The sequence below is a fragment of the Phalacrocorax carbo genome, chromosome 2, assembly GCF_963921805.1.
Source record: "Phalacrocorax carbo chromosome 2, bPhaCar2.1, whole genome shotgun sequence".
Lineage (NCBI taxonomy): Eukaryota > Metazoa > Chordata > Aves > Suliformes > Phalacrocoracidae > Phalacrocorax > Phalacrocorax carbo.
Genome location: NC_087514.1, coordinates 144,624,236 through 144,636,236, shown reverse-complemented (window position 1 = coordinate 144,636,236; position 12,001 = coordinate 144,624,236). Strand labels below are relative to the sequence as shown.

Genomic DNA, 12,001 nt, shown 5'->3' with positions numbered 1-12,001 from the left:
ATCTGTTACATACATCGTTATCTCATTTTCTGAAGTATGGACTTTGTTAGTGCAGCCGTTCTCACTCTGCCGAGTGAATGTACTTATGAAAGCCTTGCTTTCAAGGTTGCAAGACCTTCTGTCATGAGTGTTAATAAAGCACCTGTAACGGAAGGATTCCCTGCTTTGTTATAAAAATATGAATCAATTAAAACCTCAGCCTTCCTCCTAAATCCAGCTACAACTTTTCAGGTAAAACCCATTTGTAGATATAAACCTATACTTTTTTTTTTTTTTACACACACTTTAAATAATTTTTCTGTGAAATCTTTCTTTCTTTCTATGCCCCAAACAACCACATCATTTCTGTGGTTACCCCATGAGACTCTGCTCACTCCCTTCAGTGGCTTCCAGTCAGCTTTTAACCTTTATTGTGACATTCTTCTGGCAGACTTTAACAGAGTATATAGTTTTGAGTTGCATTGCTTGGCTTTTGTCTTCAACCCTGTGTATGAGCCAGAATCACTGCTCATCAAGAACATTTCATGGACAACAATTTTCAAGTAGAGAAACTAATGAATCTCAGCAAATGTTCTGGCTGTTATAATGTAAATATCAGTAAGAAAACCAGAAGACTTAGAAAGGGGAAAGATTTAGGAACATAAATAAAGACTTTAGGCATAGAGAACAGAAAAAAATGTGTTGAAATCACAAAATGACTGATAAAGGCAAAGCACATGCGTCAAAGGATTGGTAAGTACCTGGACATTTTAAGATTCCCTTAGACTAGATATTGTTGAAAATTATTACTTTTCATTACTACAGGTAGGCGGTTGTATTCATTGGTGGTGCAAAAAAAATCTCCCTCTTGGTTTATGGTTCTCACAATGACTTGTGGGGTATCTCATGTATATTAGATTAAATTAATGATTTCAGACTACTTAACTCTTTAAGGGAAAGTTGATTTGTTTTGCTGATTTATAGCATTAGAAAGTTATTATACACATTTTTAAAGAATAGGTATGACTTCCCTTTATTTTGTACACAGAACTGTACAAATGTGAAGTGTATCCTAATTTCCTGCGCTGTGGGACAGCTGGAAAGAGGGAAGAGTGCAGCGCTAAAAATCAGGTCCCGGCTATGGGCCCAAACATTCCTGGAGGTAATGCACACAAAAATCTCTTTCTATACACAAAGACCCCTGCATCTTTTATTTGACCAGATATATAAGAATACGAATTATGAAATTAAATGGGCCAAATGCAAATCCTTTTTGTTATGACTTTCTTTGAAGATAACATCTCACTAGTTCCTGTTCAGGTCACATGCATGTTGCTTACTTTTCTTTTTCTCACTATCGCTCCCTCTCAGATTCATGTCCTGAATCTAACCTGAGAATTCCAAGATTATTTTTAAACACCTTTCCTGGAGTGGCCCAAATCCCTTGGGTCTCCATGATATGCTCTGCATTCATCACACCTTTCCCAATGACAGGTTTTTCTTGAGGCCACATAGTAGCTGGTGTACACTGTGTCCAGCTTAAAAATTCATTGTTATTCATTCTCCATTAATCTAGGGAAGAGTAATGTGTATCAGGCTCATATGACATGCAACACTCATGTTGTGACAATCTGTGTCTTACCACTTAAAAGAAGGGACAGTGCAGACCATGGAAAAGATTAACTTCTCTTTGCAAATTCTTGCATTTGCAATTTATCTGCTCTCAGAATTGTAACTGCACTGTGAGCTGTTACCTCGCAGCTGACCATGTGTCTGTAGTACTATGTTGTTGTCATATCTTTAACACTGGGCAGTACATTGAGAAATTTATAATTCAGTTTGCTGTTACTGGGAAGTAACTGCAGATCCTATCTTGAAACTGACTGATTATCACCTTCCTTCTTCAAGGAATTTAGAATTTGCCAGTCTTTCTACCTGGAATGCAAGAACATTCCCATGTTCCCCATAGCTGTGGGGGAAGAATGATTTATCCCCACAATACCTTTTACCCTAGCAAGAGAAGAATTGAGGATCTTCAGCTTACAACAGGAGCTTTAAGCTCATCACACCTTTTAAATTAATTTCTCCCTTTCCTTAAATGTGAAAGTAGATAAAAGAAATTCTTCCTCACTTAACTTGCTTTCCTGGAGAAACAAGACAGCCGATGGGAGAGTATTTTCAAAAGTTGAATGCCAGCTCAATAGCTAACCATCATGGCTCCAAATCCACAATGGGTGCATACTTTAGAAGTCATGGGACTCTCTTAGTGTACTGGACTATGGCAGTGGTTACCAAAAGGACGACTTGAAAGATCTTTTCCACCTAACTGTCAGGACTTAAGATCCCATTCTGTGGTTCTTCTGCAACAGTTGTTAGCACCATTATGAAGAGAGCATAGAACTGTCTGGCCTTGCTTGAGAGAAAGTGCTTTATCTCTAACTCAGTAAAAAAATACATCCTTTCAGATACTAGGTGAATTAATTCCTGATTTGTCAGTACATTTTCTTTCTATTAACAATCAATCTGAAGAAAGTTTAATATCCTCTCTTCAGTTCCCTTAACACAAATACAATGCTTTTGAAAGGAGGTATATTTAGCAAATGTGCTTGAAAGCCAAACTGGAGATACTTAATTTAGGTTTGCTCAGTGAGTCATCTGATGGCAGGGAAAAAGGGCAGGCCCTGGTTCAAATTTAAGCCCAAAAGCTTGACAGCTTGGATGTCTCTCTGTCCTTCCAAATCTGGGTAACTGGGATGGACATCTTCTGGTGTAAGCTTTTGCAAAGATTTTACAAAATATTGCAGAGAAAAGATCAGTATGTAATCATCTCTGCACTCGTAGGAAAAACCTATATATTGGAAAATATGATGGGAATTTTATTCCAATTTTTTCTAATTCCAGTAAGAGACTGACCTTCGCACACTGGCTAGGCCATTTTAAGTTCAGTTGAGAACTTAACTGCACTAATTCACTGTTCCTAACACATAGAGACAGGCAGAGATATTATCCTTGGCTGGAACAATCTGTTATAATTTTGACCACTGCAGTGTCCAAGTAATATCACACTGAACCTTTCCCAACTTCTTCACCAAGCAAAAGATAGAGCTTAGCTCCCTTAGCTAGCTACCTTACTGGGAACTGAACCTGACATATTCCAGATCCAATCAAGTCTTTCTGTTCATCATTCTGCTAGTGAAATCTAATTAACTCTGTAAGGGCCAGAAACAAGGTTGAAAAAACAAACACAAAAATGAAACCCCTTGCACAGATCCTTAGATGCCAATTCTCTGGGCTATTTACAGCTATTTCAGTAGAAATTAGCCTCATAAAAGTTTTTCTAAGTCCAGTTTAGTATGTAACAAGAAGTAACTATGAGAGATTAAAGCAAAACAAATTTAATGAGAAACAGAGGGTGTTTCTCTGAGTTTTTGTTTGTGACAGAGAATGTCTAACAGTTGGAACAAACTAGCTACAGAAACATGAAATCTCCTTTTCTTAGTCTCTTAATAAAGACAGAATCTTTTTCTAAAATATAAGCTTATTTAGCCTGACTTAGGTTCAGAAGAAGGATAGCTGCATGAAATTCAGTGGCATATTTAATGCAGGAGCAGTGGGACTCTTACCTAATTTTAGTCATCTAAGAGTTAGACGCTAAAGCTGGTTGCCTATCTGTAACCAGTGGCGAGACAGAGAGGTGTCTTCAGAGGATGCTTCATCCAGCTGATCTAAAACACCCTCCTCTGCCCTCCTTCTGATCTGGATGGTGGAGAATGGTCACAGGTGTGTACAAACACACCAGGCAATGCCAGTGCTGCCGTTCCTTTGTCTCCCCCTTGCTCCTTAATAAATCCTGCTTGCTCTTCCGTTACCTCGCTTTACTCAGTGAGCTCAAGGCAGAGGTGGAACCTTACACCAGCCTGTGGGCAGGGGCAAGGATGAGCCATCCTGTAGGATCCCTGGGTGCAGAGGCCTCATGGAAAACACTCCTAAAAGTACATCTTCTGCTTACTCCACTGTCCTTACACATCCTTACTATCAAAGAAGGCTTTTTATGGGCTGTGATAATTTTACGTTTTATCTGTATCCTTAGAAAGCATTCCTGTTTCCTTCCGATAGTAACTTACAAGCCTTATAAAGGCTCAGAAAACTCCACTTAAAGCAACAGGATTTTTTTCTAAGTATAAAAATGTAGTCCCCAGAGAACTGTTACATCCTCCCATTTATGTCTAAGAAGCTGCCAGAATAACATGACCCTTGCTTCACATGCAAACTTACATACTGAGAAGAAAGAGAGAGCAAATAGTGTGCTGAGATCTGGTTGCCGTCCTCCCACACACCTCTAAACAGTTTCCTTTTTCACAGCCCTTTTAAAATTAACAGTTATACAGCCATCACCATACCAGACTGTAGAGCATTAGTTTCCTAAAAAGGGCATAATCTGCTCTTAGTAAGCCTGTACACTTCTAGTTCCTAAGGTTATTCCAGAAGCAAGCTAAAGTATACCTAAAAAACAATTGCTGTTATCTAGGCTGAAATCTGCGGATTCAAACTGAAGATTAAAATACAGTCAAAATAATCAGGCCGTAGTGATTCTGAATCAGGAAGGACCATTCAAGGGCCAGACTGAACCCCACAGTCATGGTTTTGTAAAGAAACTTAGAGGAAAAGTTGCTCTCTCTACAGCAACATCCAAAACTTTTTTGCACATGCAATTAATGTACAAAATTTTCATATGCCAAAGAAAGCAGGATAATGGTGACATACAACATTCTTCAACGGTGTTGTAATCTAAATGAAGATACGATAATCTGCAGAAGAAATTGTTTGTGCTCATAAAAGCTGAGAACACACTGTAATTATGTGTTTTCTTCTCATAGATAGGCCAATGCAAACTGATAAGAATTCGATTGAAAGTGATTGATTATTGCTAGGATAAAATAATTCATGCTTCTCATTGAAGTTATATGGGTCAGCCTGCATATTTTGTTGCCACAAAAGAACAGTCATGTATTGAGTGACTCCTTCCTCTTCCACTTAGTTTAACTGACAACAGCGGACCTCTTTGCCTCTTGACAGTTGTAATATGTCACCTTAAAACCCAAACTCCCGTAGCAAGTAACGGTTAAATGACATGCAACGATTAGACATGTTTGAGTAAACAAAGCAGCCCAAATTTCCCAACCAGCCAACAAAGATAGAGACAGACATTGTGCAAAGGCCAAGAAGAATCACAGTCTTTTTTGGATTAACTTCAAAGCCTGTCTGTAAATTTGAACCCTCTAGTAAAGCTGACTTTTGGATTCAGACTTGCTGATCGAGCAAATAATACCCTGATTCATGCAAAAGAGAAGCAACCTTACATGGTTACATTACGTTGTGTTCTGTTAGGGCTCTAATATGTCCCCATTTGTCTAATCATGGTATTACTGAGTCATCAGGGGGAAATCCAAGCAGATCTTGCCCAGTGTACTTTGATGGGTACTTTTTAATATAAGACTCAGGAGTTGGCTAGTAAAACATCTGTTTTGAAGATGTATTTCTAAATGATGAAGCTGTACCATCTGCCTGATTTGCGACATCCTTCCAGACTCCAAGCTTTTTGGACATTTACAGTACTGTGGGAAGTAGAACTCAGCTCATTCTTGACTATTATTTCAGCCTGTATTGCAAGTTCCTCACAATGATAAAAATCTCCTTCTGGGAGAACTTGGAGAAGCAGTAATGTAAAAAACCACAAAGGGTGTGCGAGGTTCCCAAGAGGTTTGAAGTTTATTTTATTTTATTTTCATTTTTTTGAATATAATTGTATTGTTTCTCTCTTGATTTCTAGACAGTTACAATTTGGCACCCCTGACTGCATGAGCTTTAATAGCTAGAAGGGAGAAAAATCTAGTTTTAGTCTGAGAAAGCTGAAAAGCAACAGAAACATGGCAGACACACTGTAATCAGGTGCTCCATTAGTATACAAAGCCGTGGTTTGGCTTCTCTATTAAATACTTGCTATTTCAGTGTTTCTGAACATGGGCTGCTCCTGTTTCTTTTTAGATGCCTAAATATGAAAATATATGCTTGACGTAATAAAGGTGATGAGTGCTGTGACAGCCACATCATAAGTGCCTGGCCCCAGACTGGAATCCAAAACCTGAAACTAAATATCTAGGCTCCCTACACAGCATATGGAGACAATGAGGTACCTCAGACAAATTGGCTTGCACTAACCATCAGGGTGGTGCATGAGGGCTGTCCCTTATCAGGAGGATAGGCACCCAAATCAGAATTAAGCAGGAATATTTCTACCTTCTCAGAAGGCAGAATCCAAAAATTACTCAGGAGGTACCTACAGCATTAGTTGAAGTACTTAAGGAGGACTTTGTTTATTCAATGTTCAGTGGCAGAAGCTAGAACTGGCATCTAGTGATCACAGAATTCACAACTGAAAGACATGAATTCAGTTCCCTTCTCAGCCTGAGAAACCCCACATCCCTGCTTTATAGAATGATGGTGTTCCCTTCTGCTGAAGCTGCACCTCTACAAGGACAGAAAAAGAAACTGAGGTCTGGAGCGGTATAGAAAATGAGAACGATCCTGATGTAATACCTTGTTATTTTGGGCCATCAGCTAGAAGTCCTCCCAGTCCTCTCATATCCCTTTGCCTTCATTGCCTAGCACCTGGGGCTATCATCACTGTTAGAGTGCATGCTCTAGTTGTATTTCCTTGATGAGAAATTTTGTTGAGAATCTCCATATTTTACTACTGGTGAACTCAGCGAGTCTTTTTAGTGTGGTAGAAATCCTCTAGGCCATGTAATGCTTTTGGGACTAGGATTCAGTTTAGCCACACAAAGGCCATTGGAAGCAGAATGCAGATAACCAATGTAGCATCCTCTGTGCAGGATGTGTGTGTTTGCAAAGGCTTGGAAGTCAGAACAGAGGTGAACTGGTGAAAGTGGTCCAAGACAGGTGAGAGATCTAGCTTTTGCATAGGTTCCTTTACTGAATCACTTTCCTCCCTCTCCTGTTTACTATGGGAGCAATTATTCCATCTGTAAGTGGGATATGACCCCAAGGAACAATAGTTTCTATCCTCAGCACAGAACCTCTTTCTGTGCGCAGTGGAAAACATCTCAGTCAAGGGAAGCTTGCTTAATATTTTCAAAGCATGAATCTGCAGCCAGGCTGAATTCCCTATCTGTGAATGGAAGTGGGGAAGCACCAGAAAAATTAGTGAGAGAAAGATCTTGGTCTCTCACTAATTGCCATATGTAAACTTTATATGGAATTTTAAGTAGATTATTTTAATTAAGACTGAGAATTAAAAGCCATAAATTTGATGCACTGCCCTTCAAGCCACATGTGATAACAAAAGGAGGAAGTCATCAAAGAAATTCACCTTTATGTCAAAAAACTGTTGTTATTTGAAAAAACAAAATAAGTAAAAAAGAAGACTGTGTGTGGCCAAAAATACTGTATTATGCTGGATTTGATTGTGTGGAATGAAGGCTAGAAAGAAAGAGACCTTGGCACTGGGCTGAACTAGCTGGAGGTTTTCTGGGTGTGGGCTAGTTTTGTTTTCATTCATTGTTATTTAAAATAACAGCAAAATGTTAACAAGAGCAGAACATAAGACTCTTGCTAGATGTGCTAAAATATAAGTAATGTTAGGTATATGAAAAAAATAAACAGTTTAAATTGATAACCATTAATATCTGTATATTAAAGTGTTCTGAAATCACAACAAAATATCTGCCTCTATTATAATTTAAAATAGTCTGTTTAAATGAATGTAAAAAGATACAATATGTGAAGCATTAAGAAGTTAATCATAGAGATGAGGATGTGATGATTTTCAGATTAGTTGTATTGTCTTTGGTCACAGATACATTTGGGTGAACATACCTTCTTGTTACAAATAGCACAAGTACTTTGTGACCATGCACAGAATCATACATACATTTTTTTTAACAAATCAATAAAAGAACAAATAATTGTATGACCTCTACTCTCAGCATTCATGTAAGCTGCTCTACTGGCAGTAGTTCAGGTTTCTGGAGGTATGGGTCAAAGAAAGAAAGCTAATGAATTCCCAAATCATATATTTAAAAGGTAACACCATATTGTTACCCTCTTGTCTCTAACATGTGCCAGACTCCAGCAGGCATGAAGGGAAACAAGTTTTAATCAAGCAGGGCCAATATTGTTAAAACAGCACTGAACTCTATATGCAACAGACGTAAATTCTGGGGGGAAAATTCCACCACAGCATGCAGCTTGCAACAGAGAAAGTACATGCCCTGCAGTTAGGGTGACTTCACTGGGTGACTTCTAGCCAGAAAAAAAAGTACTTCAGAGAAGTTGAACAATCTTCTATAGAGGCTGTGGAACAAAGTCATTCTGGGGAGCCTCTCCAGTAATTAAACTCTTCAAACCTGCAGAACAATGACCTGTCAGACTTCTTTAAGCTGCTAAGAGTTTGTTCCTCCTACCCTCAGTCTAGCTCCCTGTGGGCCAGATTTGTCCCTGCATTCTAGTCTGCTGTCTGACTAAGAAACCTCCATATGCCTTAAAGACACTTTGGGGAGATTGCAAGTCTTTGAGCTTCCTGCAGAAACCACCAGCATTCCACTGGGGCCTGGAGAACTCTCCTTCAAATTGTCCACGATTTTCCAGCACTTCCCACATTATTTCTTTTGTCTCAATTGTACTTAGGGAAACACTGCACTGAATATTTATTGGGAAGGCTTTCCTTCATTTCTAGATGCTTCTGTGTTTTGCAATTGTTAAAGAAGACAAAGGCTTCAGTTCAAAAATCTCTTTGTAAAACAAAAGTGGAGAGAGAGAGAGAGAGAGAGAGAAAGAGAACCCTTAATAAGCACACCAGCAGGGATCTACCACCCAAGCAACACAGGGGATGGCCATGTTCTGCCTACTTACCAGAATATTGGCAAACTGCTGTCTCAGCAGAGTGCACGAGAGCAGGGTCTGCTTGTTCTACCATAAGGGAAACCTCAAAAGGCCAATGTAGCAAGGGCTAGGCTCCCTACTGTTGGTCATTAGGCATGACATTCACAAATACCAGATTCCTTCTTCCCCCTCCTCTGAGCCATAATGAAGTCTTCAGCTTGAATTGCAAACCACAGGTCCTGCTGCTTCCAGTAAACACTGAACATTTAACCATATGCTATTTAAAAAATTATATGGTAGAGAAATGCTATTTCTCACAAATGACTTGAGAATTATAAAAAAAGCTGTAAGAGAGACAGCTGCCTGTATCTCCAAGGTGTTGGTACAAGTAAAAATCCTGTTTGCAACTGATGCTGACCATAGTCATTATTTTGAAGCCCTTTGCCACAAACACATCATTCTGTGAATGCAGGGAAATACTCTCTAGTCTTTTATATTCTCCATTCCTGTAAAGCAATGGAGATGTGCAGCATTTCCAGGAGCCTAAGGAAGGGTCAGGGAGAGTTGACAGCTGTGGGCACAACCCAAGGTTATTAACCCCAGCCAAGCATTAATCCACAGGAAATACCCTCTCCTGATGTTCTTACTGCTCATATAAGCTGAAAATTAAATAAGCCGTGTATAGTAGGTGAAAGGATTTCTTTTTCTGTGACTGCTGCATTTCCTTTATATGATGTTTCAAGAGAGTTAATGCCTTTACTGCATCTTAGCCAATCAGGCTGTGTGTCTAATGTCTACTTCTTTAATAATACAATATACCCTGCCCTCTCCATTATGTATTGCTTTTATAAATTATATAAAACATTTAGAGAATTCTTTTTAATATGAGTTGCTTAGAACTGAAAACATACGGCTTTTTTCAGACTTTTCCTGGATGCAAATCATTGCACAACTACAGAAACACACTCGGACTGTATGTGAAAAGTCTAGTGCAGTAGAATAAAAGATGAAAATGGCTAGAGTCTGAAAATGGAAAATAATCAGTGTGATAAGGAAAAACTATTTTTCTGAAGACCATCTCATAGGTGTTTAGCACCATGAAAGTGTATAAAAAATACTTATTTGCCAAGTCTAATATTAAATCAGTCTAATTTTTCATTTCAAACACCACTAATAGAAAAGGTTCATTAGATGCAATCTATGTTAAGGAGCTGATTTTACTATCCTTATGTAGTCACATGAAGCAGTTTGCTTCATATTGCTCATTTCTAATATAATACACAAGGAGAGGTTAAATGTTCTGATAATAAATATTTGGCTGCTATCAATATTTTAAAAGAACAACATCATGGCATAGCCAAATGAGTTCTAGAAGGCAATAAATGTGCTGGTTTCATGTCACCAGTAAACACTCACATATCTGAAGAGAAAACTAGTCGTTTAAAAAGAAGACAGAATGGACAAGGCAAATACCAGAACTACAACCCTGGACCTCAGGAGAGCAGGCTTCAGCCTTTTCAGGGATCCACTTAAAAGAACCCCATAGGAGACGATCCTGGAGAAAAGAGGGGTCTAGGAGAATTAGTTGATTCTGCAGGATCACCTCCTTTAAGCTCAAGAACAGTCCATCCTGACATGTAGGAAGTCAAGAAAAGGTAGCAGGAGGCCTTCAAGGGTGAATAAGTTGCTGGTGGTAAAACTCAAACCTAGAAAGGAAACATAAATGAGTAGAAGCAGAGCCAGTTGACCCAGGGTAGGGACTAGGTGGGGAAAATAGAGACGCTGTCTAAGCATACAGGGACAGAGTTAGGAAAGTAAAAGCCGACCAGAAGCTAAGCCTAGCAAGAGACTTAAAAGGGCATCACGGAGCTTCTACAAGTACATGAGCAGCAAAAGGAAGGCCAAGAAAAATACAGGTGTTCCACTGAATGGGACACAGAAAAGGCCAGGTTAATGCCTCCTTCACTTTGGTCTTCACTGGTAAAATCTTCATACAGTCATATGAAGCCTCTGCAACCAGAGAGAAAACCTGCTGTAATGAATATTTACCTTCAGTGGAGGAATATCAGGTTAGGGGAACATTTAAACAAATTGGACATACAAAAGTCCAAGGGACCTGATGGGATACACCTACACGTGCTGAGGGAGCTGGCCAATGTCAATGTGAGACTACTTAATCATCTTTGAAAGGTCATGGTGATTGGGGGAAGTTCCTGAGGACTGGAAGAAAGCAAATGTCACATCTATCTTCAAGAAGGAGGATCCAGAGAACTACAGGCCAGTCAGCCTCATTTCAATCACCGAGAAGGTGATGGAGAAAAAGAATCTGGAAGCTATTTGCAAATATCTGAAGGGCAAGAAGGTGATTGGGAGTTGATGGTGTGGATTTACAAAGGGGAAATCATGCTTGACCAACCTGATAGCCTTCCGTGATGAGATAAATTAGGTTCCTCTTGGTGGAAAAGAGGAGAGCAGACGTTTTTCGTCTTGACTTTAGCAAGGTTTTTGACACTGTCAAAATGAATGAAGATAGGTGGACAGAGAGGTGGATTCAAAATGGACTGAACCGCCAGGCTTAAAATGTTGTGATCAGCAGCATGAAGTCCAGCTGGAGGTCCATCACTAATGGTGTACCCGAGGGTCAATACTGGGGCCAAAATTGTTTAACATCATTAATGACTTGTATAATGGGACAGAGTACACTCTCAGCAAGTTTGCAGATTACAGAAAAGTGGAAGGAGTGTTTGATACACCAGATGGTTATACTGTCCTTCAGAGGGACCTCGATAGGCTGGAAAAGTGAGTTGGCAGGAATTTCATTAAGTGTGACAAAAGGAACTGCAAAGTCATGTACCACAGGAGGAATAACCCTATGCACCAGTACAGGCTGGGGGCCAACCAGCTGGTAGGCAGTATTCTAGCAAAGGATCTGGGGGTCCTGATGGATGCCAAGTTGAACATGAGCGCACTGTGTTAACCTTTGAGCAAAGAAAGCCAACAGCCTCTTGGACTGCATTAGGAAAAGTGTTGCCAGCAGGTCAAGGTGACTCTTCCCCTCTACTTAGAACTGGTGAGACAGATCTGCAGTGCTGTGTCCAGTCCTGGTCTCCCTGGGACAAGT

At 39.6% G+C, this 12,001-nt stretch overlaps 1 protein-coding gene across 3 annotated transcripts in view; it reads left to right on the top strand.

The window, feature by feature from the left end:
• ITGA8 (integrin subunit alpha 8) overlaps positions 1 to 12,001 on the top strand; it is a 127,008-nt gene that overhangs the window by 98,773 nt on the left and 16,234 nt on the right. For all 3 annotated transcript variants that reach the window (XM_064444700.1, XM_064444699.1, XM_064444698.1), the window contains one exon: positions 1,028 to 1,141. In XM_064444700.1, coding sequence (XP_064300770.1) covers positions 1,028 to 1,141 — 114 coding nt within the window. The remainder of the gene's footprint in view (positions 1 to 1,027; positions 1,142 to 12,001) is intronic.